Source organism: Arachis ipaensis, chromosome B01 (genome assembly GCF_000816755.2).
Source record: "Arachis ipaensis cultivar K30076 chromosome B01, Araip1.1, whole genome shotgun sequence".
Lineage (NCBI taxonomy): Eukaryota > Viridiplantae > Streptophyta > Magnoliopsida > Fabales > Fabaceae > Arachis > Arachis ipaensis.
Genome location: NC_029785.2, coordinates 9,458,194 through 9,477,514, shown reverse-complemented (window position 1 = coordinate 9,477,514; position 19,321 = coordinate 9,458,194). Strand labels below are relative to the sequence as shown.

Below are 19,321 nucleotides of genomic sequence, written 5' to 3'. Positions count from 1 at the left end.
AATAAATAATAAAATGCATAGTTTGTGTGATGAGCCCTTATTCATAATATGCATAGTTTGTGTGTTATGCAAAGTTATCAGGAATATGCATAGTTTGTCACTCACTCACTCAAATTAAATCAAACCCCTAATTTACTGAACCAACCTACCCCATGATCCCAATAACAGTAGCAGTGATATTATCACCCTCAAAATTAGAGAACTTTGTAAGAGAACAAAAAGTTACACAACAACTTTCCTCAATTTCAAATTGTTACAGAAATCGAACCCAGTATTTGTTTTTCTTATTTTGGGACTCAGTCCACTATACAAAAGATCTAGACTATATTTGATCCATTAACACGTCAACGTTTCAACGCAAGGCATTAAAATCGAAGCAACTACACGAAAAACCCTAGAAATCTACGCATTTTAAAATTCAAACACTAAACTTGATTTAACTTTTTCATTTATAAAAAAAAAACTGCAGCAAAATAATGAATTCGAATAAGAGAGAAGAAATTACATACCAACTTGGAAGAGACGACCCTCAGGGGAGAAAATAGTGATGTGGCGATCGTATCCGCCTCCGCTCCCTCGACTCATTGTTTGAGGATTACTAGGGTTTCACGTTTTAGGGTTTTGCTCTCTTTCTCCTCTTTTTTGGGATTTTGAGTTATGAGTAGAGTGTCCCTTTGATTTTGCAGTGGCAGATTACAGAAGCAACAAGAGAAGAGAGAATAGAATGTGTTAAAATAAACCAATGGCGGAGCTTGTGCTTTTCTGCAGTGAGAGTTGGGTCTCTTCTTCCTCTTCAAGAAAACTAAAAAGTGCGATGCATAATTAACACTTATATTATTATTAATTTATTAGTATTAAAATTTTTTTTTTTTAGTTATTTGTTGTTATTATAGTTTTATTAAATTTTTAATTAAATTTTTATATTTTTTTTAATTGAATATTTATATTATTTTTTATTTTATAATTAAGTCATTTTTAGTGCAAAAAATGTTAGAGTTAATTGAATTTTCTTGGTATTCATAATTGAAAACATAATTAGATCTTTGACCGCATACATTTTAGGAGAAATATTCGGTTAATTTTAACATTTTTGGTATGAAAATAATCTAATTACAAAATTCGAAATAATGTAAAGAGTTAATTAAGAAAAGAGGAATGCTAGGGGTCAGCAACTTTTGTGATTTGTAGCAATTAAATAGCCATCAATGATGGTTTTATTGGTGTGAGATTTTATTCAATGGCTCATTTTTCTTTGCTGGTTACATGCTGGCCAGAATTTAACAAAGTTGCTGAACCCTAGACTTTTTCTTAAAAAAATATAAAGACCTAATTAAAAATTTAATAAAATTATTATAGGAATCAACAGAATAATTAAACCTTATTTATATTATAGGACCCAAAAACTAGTTTGAACTTATTTGCAACAAAACCAGTTAAATTATTTACAGTGAGATTGTAAACTTGTTCATGAAAGCCAAGCAACTAAAGAGTAAATTGTGACTCTTAACCATAATTCAATATAAAAACAAATGTGTAGATATGCAAGTGATACACAAAATATTTAATTTACATTTTTTGTTAAGATTTAAGTTTACCAACTCATTTTATTTGTTGATAATTATTTTATAAGATGATAAATTACTTATTATTCTCTTTCATATATTATTAAATAAGTTTTGCACACTTTTAGTGCATAAAAAATCATACATTTGACTAATTTAACACAGTTAAAATTTGAATAAAAATAATCTTTTGAAATATGCATTAAATAAAAATTATTAAGTATACATATATAGGGTGCGGGTTAATCGGATGGGATTGAGGTTCAACCCGCACCCTATTCAACCCGCACAAGAATCTTACCCGCTACGGATCGGGTTGGATACCTGCAGACAAGGTGCATATTGTCATTCCTAATGAAAAAGCAATGAAGGTCTCCCAATAAATCATCAAAAATAAAAGAAAGCAAAATCAAAAGGAGAAAGTGAACATCAGTAAATAAGAAACTAAGAACGAAAGCGGCAAGGAGAGCTTTCAATTTTTGGTGTAGCTTTCTTGCCAAAGCTACCACTTTTGCTAGGGGACAATATTTTTGCTAAAAAATTCAGCTATTACGTTCCTTCCAGACCATTCAGAGGGTTATCGCAACCTGTTCCACTTGGTAGTTAAGTTGCCATCAACCACCATGGGCTGAATTCAAGTACATAAGGAATTTAGGATCAGGTAAGCACCAATTGAGTTGAGATTGTCCCCAAATTTTTTGAACTTCTCTACATCTGACCAAGTAGTAAAGCTGAATTTCTTCTTCTTCATGACAACAAGAAAAATTTTCACTAGTCAATACAAATCAATGATGGAAAAGAGAAGAGATTGATAGGCGTTCATAACAAACTTTTCAAAGAAAGATTTGAATTTTGTGGGAGGACTGGGAGCTTCCACAAGGACATCCATAGACTTCTCAAACTCTAAATTGGAGGTCAAAGCTCCAGGGACTCATGAAAGAAGTTGTAGATAATCATATAACCTGAAACAACATTGTAAGTATTTGATTTGTGCAAGGCCTATTTGATTTTATCCATGTCCCCTTCAATCTTTACTGACAAAATTTTACTACTAATGTCTTACATAAAAATTTATTGAATTAGATTTTTGTTCCATTGGCCGGTTGAAATAAACAAATTCTTAACCCAAAAAATTTTTTGATTTGCGACTTGATGAACTAATTGTGGAGGAATGGAGAAAGGATAAAGAGGGGGAAGTCACGGGTCTTCAGAGATTTTGATTTCTAAGCTTGTACCAACACTCCAAGACAACCCGTTTTCTACCACTTTACGCCCCTCTAACAAGTTGCACCACCTCTATGATGTGTTTCCAACTTCAGCTATTAATGCATCACAGTATCTATAATACTTGCCTTTCAGAATTCTAGATAAGAGTAAATTTGGTTGTATTGTTATTCTTCAAAACTGGTTCCCTATTCTGAGCTGTGAGGTCCTTGATCCCAAGTCATCCTTCCTTTTTAGCTCTAATCATTGTATTCTAGCTAATCCATACTATTTTTTCTCTGTACTCTGCTGTCGCCGCTAAAACTAAGAGAGCATAGTATGAAATTCTGAAGCGAGAGTGTCGGAAAACTTAAAACATGAGAAGGTATATATAGGGATTGCTTCTCCCATTACCTTGAGTAAAATATGCCGACCTCTTACGGATAATAAATTTCCTTTCCAGCCGATAATCTTCTTCCTGACCATCTCCTTAATGAGGTTGAAGGTAGCCTTCTTAGATTTATCAACAATGGAAGAAAAACTCAAATATTTATCCATATTATGATTAATGTTTAATATTGTTGCCCACTGATTTCTGAGTAAATCCAGAGTGTTGCAGTTAACAAAGACTAAGGAGTTGTTGAGAATTACCTTTTGTCTGCTTAAACCCTCGTATGTATGTAAGAGTTCCAAAATGTTCTCACACGAATCCATATAGGTTTTACAAAAAGGATCAAATCATTTGCATATAGTAAGTGGTTGACTCTAGGACATCTCCTTGACACTTGAATACCTTGAATCAGACTATTTTGTTCTGCCTAGTATAGTAAGAAAGAGAGACTTCTGCATAAAATAGAAAATGATACGGAGATAGAGGACCTCCTTGATAAATACCTCTATTTGGTTTGAAGAAAGCATACGGTTGACCTTCCACAATAATAAAATAAGAAACAATTCTGACCAATTTTCAAATCCGAGTAATCAAAGTACCACCAAAACCAACTTTAGACAACATAAACCAGAAAAAGTGTCATTCCACCATATCGTAAGCCTTGTTCATATCTAATTTCATAGCCATTTCAGACTCAATCTCTTGCATCCTATTTTTAAGATAGTAGATATATTCATGTACAATAAAAATATTATCTGAGATCGAGCGGCCTTTGATAAATGCATTCTGATTAAGACTCACCTAAATTTGTCAATAAACCTTGAAGTCTTAAAACCAAACTCTAGAAATAATTTTATAAACCACTGTAGAGAGGCTAACAAGTCTTACCAGAGTCATATTGCTAACATTTGAAACTTTAGGTATAAGACAAATATGAGTATGACTAAAGCTTTAAAGAAGTCTTCACCTGCAAAGAAGCTACGAACTGCATGAAATACACCACTAATAACTCCTAGTAGTACTAGAAAAACTTGGTTATCATACCATCTTCTGTTGGAGCACTCTGAGTGTGCACATTAAAAGTAGCTCTCTAAACTTCCTCTATAGTAATTGGTCTTCGCAACCTACGGTTCATGAAAGCTGTAACTTTTGGCTCAAAGTTAGTGAAATAAGGCTCCGGATCAGTTTGGCAAGTGGAAGAGAAAATCTCCTTAAAATACCCTTCAGCCACTCCTGCAATTTCTGAATTAGTAGTAGCTGTTTCACCATTGAGACTCCAATTTCTAAATTTTGTTTATTCTCATCTTGTTTCTGAACTTTTGATGGAAGAATTGAGTGTTTCGGTCCCCTTCTTGAAGCCATTTATCCCTAGACTTCGTATTCCAATACATCTCTTCATCATGACAAGCTCTTTCTAATTTTCGCTCTAGCTCCAGCATATCCTCTGCAACAAAAATTCCCGCTTATCTCAAATTTTTTGTTTGACTATTTAACTTCTAAATATCTTTTTTAGAGTTGTGACTTGTAAGTGCCCTCCATTTACCATTGAACAAGGTGGTATCTACACCTTTTTAACTTTTGCGCCAGAATAACATTAGGGAGCCTGGAATTTCTTCTTTCCAAGTATCACAAATAATTTGCCGGACCTCGTGTTTTAAACACCATTTCTCTTGGAATATAAATCTTCTCTTAGATCTCTCTAAGCTCCGATTAAAATCTATCAGAAGTGGGGCATGATCTGAACCTAACTCAGAAAGCCTAAGAACCACCAGATTAGCGTACACTAACAGCCAATCAGTTCCGATAAGGGCCCTATCCAATCTTTCCTGAACCAAATTATACCCGTAACGCCTATTTGACCAAGTAAAAGGTCTTCCTCTATCCCTATGTCCACGAGATTCCCATCATTAATAAAGTTTTGAAATGCAGTGATAGAGGATTCGGATTTATTAGTACCTTCCAACTTTTAGGATTGCAAAGTAATGGTATTAAAATCTCCAACGACCATCACCTTTCCTATGAATTATTGGATAACCAACTATAATTGTGAAAATTGCAGTAACCGAACCTGTTCGTTGGTACTTAGGTGCACTTTTATCAAACCCCAACGCTCATTAAGGTCCTGATCAGTAATTCTTGCGGTAATAAATAACCGATCCGATTGCACAAACTACACTGTCACGCCTTCCCTCCAAGCTAATGCCAAACCTCCCGCCGTACCCTCAGGATCCACAATAAACCAATTATTAAATACAGTTATACTTATTTTTCTCTCCACCTAGTAAGCTTGGTTTTTAGTTTCGCAAAAGAAACCAAGCTAGGAAAAGTGAGATCTTGACCTCCCTTTTAAATTCTAGACTGTTAGAGGTCTTTTCAAACTGTAGTCTCATATCTCCTTGAGTGCCAATTGAAGGTTGACACCCTCCACTTGATCTTCTAACATCTGATTAATACCAAGCCAGATCTTTTTCTGCTGATCATTATTCTCCTTGACGACATTCTTCCTTTTTTCTCCAGCTTGCTTTATGTTATTACCTCCTTTTCTTGCCATTTGCTTCAGCCTAGAGATCTTTCCTTTTTTAACAGCCATGGTAGCAATTATAATATTTTCATTTACATCAGTTTGATGTGTATGAATCATTAGTACCATCATTTGAAGCCTCCACAATTGCCCCTATTTTGCTGCTTTATGAGTTCTTGGTTTTTTCCCCTAATTTAACATGCTGAGTTTTGATAAGCTTTTCATAAGCCAAGAAGGAGATGGTTTCTTCTTTGGCTGAGGCGAAATTGAGCTTGCTATTTTTGATTTATTGTAAAATTTCCTCGCATTACCTTCAATTCTTCTCCCTACCTAATCAGACTTCACCCAATCTCCGATTTTATTTTTTTGAGCATCAAGTTATGTTGCCTAAATTAATAAAATGAATCACGTTATTACAATTAGCATATATATAAAAAAGTTAGGAAAACTTTTTCTGGGGGTACAATTGATTCCAGAATGATAGAGACTCTTCTGGTTCTAATTTTCAAGGTGGATTCATCGATATCGATGAAGGAATTTAGACTTATCAGTCTCTGTAATGTGGTATACAAGGTTATCACTAAAGTTCTAGTCAACAGACTCTGCCTCATCTCACGAATACTGTTGGCCCTTTCAAGGGAATTTATTACTGGAAGGGGAGCACCGGACAACATTATTATAGCGCAAGAGATACTTCATTTCATGAAAAGGAATAAGACAAACAAAGGAAATCTAGCATTTAACATTGATTTGGAGAAAGTGTATGACAGAGTTGATTGGAGGTTTCTAAAGTAGACCCTCATGAAATTCGGGTTTCCTAGTCCTACAGTCAACTTGATTATGAGCTAGGTCACTTCATCCTCTTTGTCTATTCTTTGCAATGGTGATAGATTGGACAATTTTGCTCCCAGAGAGAGTCTTGGACAAGGAGATCCTATGTCACCATATATTCATGTTGTGTATGGAGAGACTGTCCTGCATGATTAACCATCAAGTTGTTATGGGAGGTGAAAGCCAGTTGCTATTTCTAGAGGGGATCCAAGAATTTTTCATTTAATATTCGCTGATAATTTACTTCTTCTGTAAAGCAGAGAAACAACAAGTTCAAAATATGATGGCAGTATTGAAAAGTTTTTGTAAAGCTTATGGGATAAAGATTAATGTGGAGAAGTCTAAAGCGCTGTGTTTTCGTAATGTTTCAAAGACAAAAAAATCTTTCCTGGGGTGTCCTCCATCCGTTTCGTCCGAAATTTGGACAAATACCTCGAAGTTCCGGGATGTTTATGTCGTTCCAAGAACGGGTGAAAAATTATTTGAAACGGAGAAGTTATGCCCGTCGAAAGATTGGGGTTTGAAACTGTGAATTCTGCAACTTTTTAACTTAGTAAAATTTTTGGCAGAACGCACTCCCACGCGTATACGTGGCCGACGCGCACGCGTTGTTTTCAAATGTTCACTACCCACGCGTGCGCCTGGCCAACGCGTACGCGTCGATGAGATAAATCAATTGTCCAGTCAAAATTCCCGAAAGTTGTGCTGGTTTTGTGCGTGGGGCATAAAACGCACCCATGCATACGCGTGGCCGACGCACAGGCGTCACTTGGCTTTTTGGGTGTTGTTCCATTAGTCCGTGGGTAAGGTAAGAAGATCTTAAACCTTGGTGAATTTCCAATTTAGTGAACCCTATGTTGAATTATGATGAAATTGTATATTATTAGATTAGATGTTTGACTCTGAACAGAGAGACTATTAGCGCTGCCTTAGGGTATACTGATGAAGGAGCCACAGCATATATGTCAGGAAAGTGGGATTCTCAAGTTGGAATTTCTTATCAGATTGCTCTGACTCAAGTCTGTGAAAATTTCTCTGCATTGGATGGGACTGTGCTGACTTACAAAGCTCTCGGGCCAGTGAGAGCTCTGCTTCACCGAATTATCAACCACATTCTAATGCCATAGAGCGGTTCTTATCAGAGAGTAACAGTTTGCGATACCCTAGTTCTCTTTGCTATTCTTACTTCTTCATCTATTTCATTTACTTATTTAATGGTGCGTCACATGTGGGACTGTGTGCGTAGTGATAAGAAGGCAAATCTGCCTTATGGTATTTTTCTCACATGTATCTTTGAACATTTTCATGTTGATTTAATAAATGAGCCTGTAAGAAACAGGGTGTCTACCATCAAAGGAGGCGGAGTTTCTGGAACCGGGAAAGGAAACAAAGAAAAAAGCTCAATGCCAGCCATGTCATTTGACAGTGATCTTGAAAGTCGTCCTTCTGAGCCATCTAAGCTTGCTGAGTCACTCAAGGACGTTGTAAATGAGCTTTCACATATGTCCAAACTGATGGCACATTCTTACAAAGAAGCTCGTAAGCAGGCTTACCAAAATGAACAAGCTTGGAACAAATGTAATGAAAGGATCAATCTGCTTCTCCAAAGCTTTGAAAAGGATATGGCTCCCTCCGACAAAGATAATAATCTCTCTGACTCTGATGTGAATCTGTCTGATGCCTAATTGTTAGGCTTATTGCTGCCCATTTTTTTGAACAATTTCTAGTTTACTGCTCTTTTTGGATTGAGTACTGTTTTTTTTGTTGGTTGACTATACTTGGATAATTTGGATCCTTTTTGCTTTGGTTATTAATCTATTATTTTGGCATGCTTCTTTCATCTGTTTTGCAAGTCCTTAGCTCCTTGATGACAAAAGGGGAAGGATTTAAAAGAAAAAGAAATAGGGCTGAAACCTGTTGGAAATATGTGCTCTAAATTTCTATTTTTTATTCTCTGATGATTAGTTCATGCTCTGTTTTTATGGTTAAAGGAGGTTATGTGATCCGATTTCTGCATTATCATGTTCTGATACCTTTTGCCAATAACTGATCTGATATGTTGGATGAACTGTATGTTGCTAGATAATTTTTGTTTGATCAAATGTTTTGACAGCAAATATTTTCTTATAGGAATTATCTGTTTAAAACATGTTGAGTTAAAGTATGCTGAGGCTTGGTTGCAATGTAATTTGTACTCAGGCATACTTTATGGTTATTTATTGTGAACAGAAAAACTGTTTAGAAGATAACAAATCAGGTTTTATTTATCTTAATACATATGCTCAAAAATCAAAATGTTCAACATTCTTTTGTATCATATGTTGAATACATTTTGGAGTGTATAAAGCTTGTTACGAGTAATGCTTCCACTGATAAAAATGGCACATATCAAGGGGGAGTTATGTGACAAATAGAAAGGGGAGGATCCAAAAATCTTCAAGGGAGTACTCTTAATCTTTACCTTTTTCTTAATTCAATTTTTAATAATGTTTGTCATCAAGGGGGAGATTGTTGAGTTTGAAAAGCTTGAAATATGATGATGATCAAACATTGTTAACAATAATTAATTACAAAATTATTAAATTAAATTTTAATTCAAAATTAGCTGATTAATAATTTTGTTAATTTGCAGATTTTTGTTGGGCCGAAAAATCACATCAAAACCCAATGTAATATCCAGCCTTGTACAAAATTCTATTTGAAGAATGGCTGAATTATTACTATGTTAGATGGGCCAGAAAATTCTTGAGCAAGCCCAATTAAATCTTTGTTGCAAGACCAACAAGGCTTGGTTCGAATTGAAAAGAAAGAAGGAAGGAGTAGTGCATGTTTGGTTCGGTCACCCACTCCCCTCTTTGATGGAATTCAAATTTAATTAACTTGAATTTAATGCAAGCATTGGTAACAGGAAAGAGAAAGTTGAAATTGATTTGATTGCCTTTAATGAGTTACAAGTTACTAGGCATAGGGGATGGAAGTGGGTTTTAATTGACTTTAATTGATTTTAATTTCTTTCTTTACTTCCAAAGTTTTCTCTTTCTTCTCTTTCTTCTCTCTCTAGTTTTTGATCACTTCACTGACAGGAAAGAAGCTAGTAGAAGCAAGCTATCAGAGGAAGAAAAATAGAAGCTATGAAGAAGCAAGCGGCCAAGGTGATGATGGCCCTTGCAAAAAGAAGATCTACAGTATGGCGTGATTGAGATCTTTACCACTAAAGGTAAGATGTGGTGAAGAAGTCTCAAGATCTTCATACCTAAAAATGGTAGCAATCCAATTCGGTCAGAGAAGAAGATCCCTGTGGTATGGCTCGTTTCTACTTTTTGTTCATCCATCACAGAAGGTAGCTACTGTAGCTACGTGGAGGAGGAAGCAAAAGTGGAGCAGATAGAGTTGTCAAAGATCAAGCATTCATCAAGAGTCAGAAATCCTTCTTGGGGACCAAGTCAAGATGGAAGGCTTAGATTGATGAAGCTTGAAGAAAATGGATGAGAGAGAGATAATTGCATGTTGGTTTTAGCTTTCGGTTCTCTCTCTCTTCTCTCTGTCCGAACTGATTTTTTGGTGTTGAAGAAGAAAAAATTGGCTCGGTTGAACCGTTTCAACCTTGGAGACTTCCCCTTCTATAATAAGGGTGAACAGTCAAGGCTTGAGACAAGGGAAGAAAGCACAGAGTTCTCATTGCTACCCAAGCTAACAGAAGTTCTTCTCCTTCAATGTGTTTTATTTTGCATTTTCTTTAGTTTTGTCTGTTTGAATCTCATGGTGAAAAAGGCAAACAGTGTGAGGTTTGTAAAAAAAAGTCAGTGAGTGAAAAAAGACAGAGTGTACAAAATTAAAGAAAAAGCCATAGGTGCCTTAGAGGTCCTTTGTACATCTATGAGTTGTGTATCATGATTCTGTAGAAATTTTCTTGCAAGTTGGGTTAGCACTTAGCAGTTGAAAGCTTGGTAGGTGACCAAGTCAAGTTCAGGATTGGGGATAGACTCTGGACTTGTCCTGGATAGGAAGGGTAGTTCCTAGGGAAGAATTGGCGTTTGTAATCTGTTTGATTATAGTGAAATTCCATCATTGTTGTGATGGAGACTGGACGTAGGCTGCATTGCACTTATCAGCTGAACCAAGATACTTCTTGGTGTGGTTCTCTCTTTCTCTTCTACTCTATTTCAGTTTCTGTTGCTAAGGAGATAAAATTAAAAAATATCTCTTGACTGGGTACGAGACAAAAAAAAATGTCTCGTGTCTGGTTATGAGACAAAACGCAGAAAAATCTCCTGAAGCTAATTTGAAAGGCAGCAAGTATTAAAGTACAAAAAGGGGCTAAGATTCAACACCCCTTCTCTTAGCCACTGATTACCATCAATTAGTATCAGAGCAAAGTCTCAAAGAGATCAAGTTTTTCAGCTTGGAGAAAAGATCCTGATGACAGAAAACAGTGGCTCAAATCTGGTGGCCTACACTCTGACAAAAGGGCAGTCAAGCAACAGACCTCCACTCTTTAATGGAAAGAACTACACTTATTGGAAGGAAAGAATGAAGATTTTTGTCCAATCAGTAGATTACAGTGGAAGATAATTCTAGAAGGTCCTCAATTTCCAACCACTACAGGAGCTGATGGTGTGGTCTCTCTTAAGGGTGAAGCCAGTTGAACTGAAGAAGACAGAAAAAAGGTGGAGCTCAACGCCAAAGCTATCAACTTGCTCAACTGTGCAATCAGTTTCGAGGAATATCGACGGATATCAAGATGCACAACGGCAAAGGAAATATGGGACAAACTTCAAATCACTCATAAAGGCACACCCTAGTAAAGAAAACCATAATATACATGCTAAATAGAGAATATAAAATGTTCTCAATGAAGGAAGGAGAATCGATAGATGAACTGTTTGAAAGGTTCAACATCATCATCAATGGCTTGGATGCTATGGGGATCACATATCCTGAATCTATGCTTGTGAGGAGAATTTTGAGAAGTCTCACAAAAGAGTGAAAAACTAAGGCAATAGTAATATCTGAGAGTAGGGGTCTTGATTCTATGACATATGATGATTTGAAAGAAAATTTACTTGCCTTTAAAAACACATATTTGAAAAAGATTCAAAAAGAAAAGGAATAGCCCTCAAATCTGTTACTAACCCTCTGAATGATGAATCCAGTGATAACTCATCTAAAAATGATTTTGTTTTGTTTGCTAAGAAATTCAGGAAAATAGTGAAGTTAAAGGAGAAAAACAGAGGAAGCAGCTCAAGGAAAATGAATTTCAGCAAAGTGATTTGCTACAACTGCAAAGAAACCAGGCACTTCAAATCTGATTGCCCTAAACTAAAGAAGGCGGAGAAGCCGAAAAGGAGAAAGAAGAAGGGACTCATGGCTTCTTGAAAAAACTTGAAAAACGATTATGATGAAGATGAAGAATCAAAAACCAAGTCTTAAAATAAAAAGCACAAAAAAATAATGTAAAATTATGAATTAATTTTATAATCATTATATATTTGAATGTATTTAATAAAAAAATATGACAAATTTAAACTTACCTAAAGGAGTTTTCGTTAATTGGTATGAAATATTAAGAAATAAAGAGTAGTAAAATCTTATGTAGCATGCATAAGTAGACTAAACAATGTAGTAGTAAGAGTATTAATATATTTAAGTTAATAATAGATAAAAAAATTTTACTAGAAAATAATTAATTGATTTTCCAGTTTTGCCGAATAAATAAAATTAAGTAATTAATTAAGTAAAATTACTGACATAAAATATGTCAAACACAATATAAAAAAATTTAAGTATCACTATAATAAGAATAAATTAGTCGAAACACTCAAAACACATGAAATTCAGCTCGATTTATATTAAACTCGATTTATATTAAACTGAACTTTATTATGTTTAAAAATTTTACTTTATTAAAATCAATTATAAATTATCAATGAACTATAATTCAAATAACATATAACATAAATAACATATAACATAGTCTTCCCATCTAAAATTCGGTCTTCCCATCTAAAATTCTCGAATTCGAATCTCGCTTTTAACTTAAACAAAAAAAAAATCAACCATAAACTCATTAGAATTAGATTTCTCAGTTTAGATTTTAGGATGCCATCTGATCCTCGAAAGGAAAGTGACAACTACACATGGTCGTAGTTACATTGGGATAGACAAGAAAGTGCATGTTTTGGTAGTTGAAGATACTTTCACATCCAATGATATAAAAAAGGTTATGGGAGAGATGTTAAAGAACATGAAATTAAACAAGGTTATTTTATTGTACAACAATAAGAAGTTGGCTTCTACATTTGGCTTGATCTCTGTTTAAAAAAAGGGGTGATAATACTAATTTTAAATTAATATATTCATTTCTCAAATGAAAATCAATGTTAAAGATGCTCACTAGTTTCATTGCTTTAAAGGACTGTTCATGCAGGGACATAAAATAATAACTGAAAATTATTAAATAATTTAATATATTTGACTAAATTATTTTATATATGACATAGTATTTGACTAGCACCGCGACCTGTTATGGTGAGGTCCACCAAAGAGAGGCCTCATGTATGCATCATCAAACTTTCTCCAATAGTGATGTATGGTGTATACTGGAGACCCTATGAACATGGAAAGACTTTCCTTTGCACGGCTTATGTTTGTTGCTGCTGACTCTTCAAAAGACAACAAAGGCAAGTTCAAGTCCTCACCAGGTGTCCCTCCTGCTTCATGGTTTGTGTTTCTTCTTGTTCCATTGTTGTGGGGAAGCATATATCTAATCAGTGGTTTTGTTAGAAAACCAAACACCTGCAAGGATATTATCAAAATATCAATTCTCTAAATCATTTGGGGAAATTCTGTGGTACCTTCTAAATGATCGTCGAATTTGCCGAAATATGAACAATCTATGGTCGTGTGTTAACGTAGAATGTTATATGCATACAAAAAATCAATCATCAAATCAATTTATGTATAAATATATGTGTTGTTTAACTCATTTTTAATGTTATTTTATATTCCAATATATACTCTATACGGATGACTGATTTTGTGACTGGTCTTTTGTGTACACCTAAAATAATTAGAAAATATGCACATGAACAAACAATTCTATTCAACAGCGTTGAAAAAGATTTACTATTAAATAGAGTAATAGTCAACTTACTAATGTGGTGAAAAGAACAACAATAATGGTGTTGGTAATCATAGTTGCATTCACGGGATCAGAGGTAACACCAGAGAATGTGAACTGCATAAATAAAAAGGAGACAATAATCCAATTGTATTCTTGGTCATTGGACAACAATTTCTTTTTAATTATAATGTCAAAATTTATTAAAATTTCATGCATGTATGTACCTGTTTGAAAGCAAGAGCAATTGAGACTGCTCCCCTCATTAGACCAGCCCACCAAATAATTATCTGGAATAACCAAGATTAAGAAAATAACAAATAATCCTTTAACTAGAACATCATGAGAAATTGGAAACAATATACTAAACATGTTAGTTAAATGACCTGATGTTTGAATGTGATACTTGACCCGCTCCCGGCGCGCCTACTCATCATGGAATTGGCAAAAGCCGAGAGCGGGAAGACGAATGCAGCACGCCCAACTAATATCAGTAAGATTAAGCAACCGTAAATTCCCATCAAACTTCCGGAACTGCAGTAAGAGAATCATCATTAGTATGTGCCTATGTGGTTTATTTATTTTGACAAAAAAAGGAGTGTGAAATTTAATTGAAGCAATATACTATATAATATTATCACATGATCTAATTCATGCAATATCTACTCAATATCTAAATTAACCAAAGAAAAAAAGCATTTTCTTAGGGACTAGCACCTTAATTTGGTCATCCTCCACTTTTCAATGTCAAGTGCATCCATTCCCACGTAAAGAAATATGAAAGTTTCTGCAATAAACGATATTGTCGCAAACACATGCCTGTATAGGAGAGGAACACATGTATTGAATCTGTATACTTGAAGGCTCTGAATCTTGAAATGATTAATTGATACCTGGTTGTGATTCTTGAAATTTCAGTTACGTTATGCCATGCATAATGTGACATTAGTATCCCACAAAAGAAAACAGTGAGGATTCCACTTAATTCAAGTAGCTGCATAAGAAGTTAATAGAATTACAATTAATGTTTAGGGAACAATAAAAAATCGGCCCAATTAGCCAAAAGTTACCTTATTTAGCATTCATTAATTATCATTCATTAATTATCGCTAGAATATTGTGCAATTTTAGATTTAATTACTGATGTTATGTATATGAAATTATGAATGTTATGTTATATATTCTAACTTTAAATACTGTTTCTCTAACATTACCTATGAGTTATAATAATAACATGGATGTTAATAAAAGAAAATCACTCCCAAGTTCACTGTATCTACACTATGAAACTAGATTGGTATGCAGGTCAAAAGAATCTCATTGCCACGAATGTAACCAAAAAATAAAAAATACAAGGTTTTGTTAAAATATCTCTCACTCCAAAAGAAAAAAGCAGGAAAAATCAAATGAGGAGAAAATTATTGTTACATCTATTTTATTCTAATCGTATTAGATATATACTAAAATCAGCCACTAGTATAAAATACATATTTGGAATACAAAATACACATTGAAAATAAGTTAAATAAATATATTTATACACAATTTAGTATACTTTTTTTTTTTACCAAAGATATGAGACTTGAACCCGCAACCTCTTAATTGAGTATGGGGAGACTATGCCATTTGAGCTATAACTCATTGGCTCAATTTAGTATACTTTAATTCTACTCTATATCCATATAATATGGATACACTTTGTAACCAACATATTTTTTCCTTTTTAATTTATTTTTCTATACCTATGTTTATATCTATGCAATGTATAATGATCTGGTCAAATTTGGTCAAACCAGTCGAGTTGAGTGCTAAAAATTCTAAAATAGTCAACTTTATGAATTCTTTAAAACATTGAGCTATAGTTGTTTTAATGTTTATTGTCTATAGTGATGAACCAACATAAAGAAGAAATTAAATGTGTACTTCAATTCTGCTCTGTACTATCTTTCACTCTAATAGATTAATTATAAGATAATTTAATTTAATGCCTAAGGTAAATGGCCTGCATATATTATTCTACAGAAAACAATAATAGCATTGCATGAACTTCAAATACCTCGGCCAACATGTAAGATAGGTATGCCATTAACATCATCAATGAAATTTCGCGAACACTTGAATGTCTGCAGGCATATGCAGAGGCAAATTTATTGTGTATGCAATCACTGAACTTTGATATTCCAATCTCACACCATTCTTGTAAAACATACATACATACATACATACATACCTTCCAAAACTTAAGCCTTTCAAGATATATGCTGTGAGAAGTCCGGTCTGTGGAATAATCCGATTATTTAATTTGTCCATCAAAACTATTAAGTACATGTAAAAGCTACTAAGCTAGTTTAATAAAAAATGAAACTTACCAGAAATGAAAATGGACTCTCCTAATTAATTTTGTAAAGTGTAATTTTCATACAAGACTTTCTCTAGCAATGTTTTTTTTACCGCAGTTAGCCAACAAACTTACTGATGTCAAAAGAAAGTCCAATATACTTAGTTAGCGTTTGGAAGAGAGACGGAGCTGAGAGACTGAGATTGAGAGATAGAAACTAAAATAAGTCTCAATATTGTATTTGTTGTAAAGTGGAAGACTGAGACTGAAATAAAGATAAAGCTCTAATAGAGTAGTATTTTAGGTATAAAATGTTATTAAAGTTTCAGTTCCATCTCCAAAAATTTCAATATCCTGAAAGTACTGAAATACTAAAATTTTGAAAACAGAAACTGAAATTTTAATACCAGGGCCAACAAATATGATATTGAGTCCCAGTCTCACAGTTTCCGTCCCAATATCTCAAAACAAACGCTATCTTATAGTGCTAAAGTATATACAATGCTGATCAGCATAAATAAAAATTGCTAGTCTCAAACTTTACTCAATTTTTTAAATCTCACTTAAGTTTTGTATAGTATGAAATCACATTTCTAAAACTTATTAGGATTATTAGTCAAAATGCCCCTTAAAGATCACGTATTCACCAAATTGATACTCAAAGTTAAACGTTTCAAATTAGTAAACAAATTGGTTCTGCTGCTAATTAAACAGTAACACATTGCAAAATGATTATGTTACATGTCATCATATAACTATTTTATTAACATCCGAAACTTACTAATACTCCAAGAGCAGTGCTTGATGAGAAGAGATACAAGAAATCTCCGAGAACGCGGAATGCCCTGCCACTGAGTCTGGAAACATCAAGCTTTTGAACAGCATTGAAGAGAACAACTGATGTTGCATCATTTACCACTCCTTCCCCAAACACTAGGCTGTATAGTAAAGGAGTTTCATCTTGATGCAGCACCTACAACACAACCAACTTTCTAACTTCACTCTATTTGCATTTTAGTCCTTTTTATTAATGTTCATTTGACCCCAACTTGGGGGGTTATTTCAACCAACCTGCAGTGTACAAACTGTGTCTGTTGATGAGAAAATTGTTCCTATAGCTGAATTCAATTAAATTAAATTAAGGTGAGCCAATAATTAATTATCATTACAATATGATAATAAGGATTAAAGGAACAATAACAGGCATCTTATATCCTACAAACAAATGTGTCAATATACACAACACCTATAATAAAAATTGAACCAAACCGACTGCTTTTTATTTTCATTTTCTATTTTATCTTCAGTTTACGTGAAGAAAAATAGTGAAATCAATTTTCTTCATGAAATTTTAAAAATAAAAAATATTAAAAGTAAGAAAAAAAGATAAAAATAAAACCAATTAGACTTAATCTCTTTTTAAGTCGTTAATTAAAGCGCCCAAAAAGACCAATTTTCCTTGTTAAATGTTAGGCATATTCGAAAATATTTGGTAACCAAAGAAAATTAGCCAAAAAGCAATCAGAACTTACTTTATTTATCATTCATTAATTCTAAATAAAATAAGTTCTGGCTGTTTTTTTTTTCCCCTAACATTACCGGACATATTATTACTTATTAGAGGCACATTTAAACATAGAAAAACTTCTCTAAAATTAAAAAAAAATGGTAAAATAAGAAAATAAAGCTCTAATTCTCAGTTTACCAATCTCACCGAGGTAATCCCGCGCACTCAAGCCGAGGAAGTTCAACTTAGGAAACAGCCACCAACTGCCTAGGTGGACCAAATACAAAACATTTGAAGGTGAGTTTCAAAACAAAATTTCATGGTGATCCAATATACTAATGCTATTATAGATTTCACAGAAAAAGTTAAGAGATTTGCATTACCGCCCGTAATAATAGAAGTCGAAATAAAAACACCAATCACTCCAAACATCATGATGGTTAAGAAGTTATGGAAGAATTGTTTCTTTTTCACCTGGAATCTGTTTGAAGGGAAAGATCAAAACATCAAAACTTTTGGCAGCAAAGAAATTAATCAAGTGCTATATAATATGGTAAAAACTCACATGCAATTCATACGAAGTTGATAATTGATAATTAATAACTCAACTATCAACTATCAACTTCACCTGAAGACACCACCTGCATGTGAGTTTCATCATATAATATATATACAAGAAATTAAAGAGAACAGAGAGAAGTTTATTTTACCCAGCATTGAAGATTATGGGAGGAAGGAGATATATAAAGAAGAGTTCTTCATCAAAGGTAAGAATGTGGGAACTTTTTCCTTTGGTGACTAATAAGAGTATGCTTCCAGCTATGCATCCCTACCAAGGAGAATGTTACAGACACTAAATAGAACAAATTAATTTTTTATTTCTTGTTCTTGTAAATTTGTAATGACATGCATAATTCAGTGGGAAAATAAAATAGTGATTAATCATTCTTCTTTGCACTAGTTTTGTAAATAAATAAGATGATATAGGATCATCATCACATACTACTGATTAATTTCTTATCAGACTTCTCCCAAAATTCAGTAGTTTTTTCATTTGCTTGTTATATTCATTGATTTTAACAACAACAAATGTTGCATGCATACATATAACAAAATATAGAACAAAAGTAGAAGATTGAAATAACAGAGATGAAGTGAAAGTGGCTTGCTTACAAGTAAAATGGCTACAATGGACTCATTAACCCATCGATTTTCTTCAAGCAAGTGACCAATGACCAAGCAAAGGCACAGAACAGCAACAAACAGTGATATTGGGACCACTTTCTTGTGTTCATGAGCAAAATTAACCAACAAATTATTTATCATTATTATTTGCTTTCTTCTCAAACTTAGAAGAAGTTATTGTAATAATAATGATTACACACACATACACGTACACCAGCCTTAGCTTTTTCTTCTTGTTTGTTTGCGTATATCTAATCAAGAAGGGTAGCAAGCTATATATGTGTGATAGAATCAAAGACTTATTATAAAGATTTTATTTAGGTTGATTGTTTTTGCTGGACTATTTTTTGATAAGTGCAGTGTTTGTTCACGAGGGAAGAACAGAAACAAACAAAGAAAGAATGCATGTTATGGATTACTTATTCAGAGGTTGAGGCGGTGAGAGGAAGGAAGAACACGTAGTAGAGAGTGCATGAAATGTGGTAACATGTGTCCTTTCATAATTATGATAAGCTCCTATAGCTGACACATAACATACACAATCGTTAGATTTTTTTAAATATAAATAATATCTCTTATTTAACTAATATTAACTTATTTTTTTAAAATTATTTTATGTATTTTAAATTTTAGATTGAAAAAATTGTCTATATTTAATTAATA

The 19,321-nt window shown here is 33.6% G+C and overlaps 2 protein-coding genes across 7 annotated transcripts in view; both read right to left on the bottom strand.

The window, feature by feature from the left end:
* LOC107623315 (proteasome subunit alpha type-6) overlaps window positions 1-825 on the bottom strand; it is a 5,408-nt gene extending 4,583 nt beyond the window's left edge. The window contains exon 1 of the mRNA XM_016325556.2: window positions 510-825. Coding sequence (XP_016181042.1) covers window positions 510-585 — 76 coding nt within the window. The 5' untranslated portion in view covers window positions 586-825. The remainder of the gene's footprint in view (window positions 1-509) is intronic.
* Window positions 12,846-19,044, bottom strand: LOC107623392 (sodium/hydrogen exchanger 4). Of its 6 annotated transcripts, none has more exons than XM_016325671.2 (14): window positions 18,647-19,044; window positions 18,184-18,302; window positions 17,857-17,954; window positions 17,672-17,740; window positions 17,038-17,084; window positions 16,748-16,939; window positions 15,859-15,905; window positions 15,685-15,751; window positions 14,522-14,622; window positions 14,346-14,447; window positions 14,015-14,162; window positions 13,856-13,918; window positions 13,662-13,745; window positions 12,846-13,303 (listed from the first exon to the last, which is right to left on the bottom strand). In XM_016325671.2, exons 1-14 carry the CDS (start codon window positions 18,797-18,799, stop codon window positions 13,016-13,018), a joined length of 1,578 nt encoding a protein of 525 aa, XP_016181157.1. In that variant the 5' UTR covers window positions 18,800-19,044; the 3' UTR covers window positions 12,846-13,015. The 6 variants fall into 6 exon arrangements, with proteins under 6 accessions (XP_016181157.1, XP_020972884.1, XP_016181230.1 ...); XM_021117225.1 differs by having other exon boundaries at window positions 17,038-17,051; XM_016325744.2 differs by having other exon boundaries at window positions 17,681-17,740.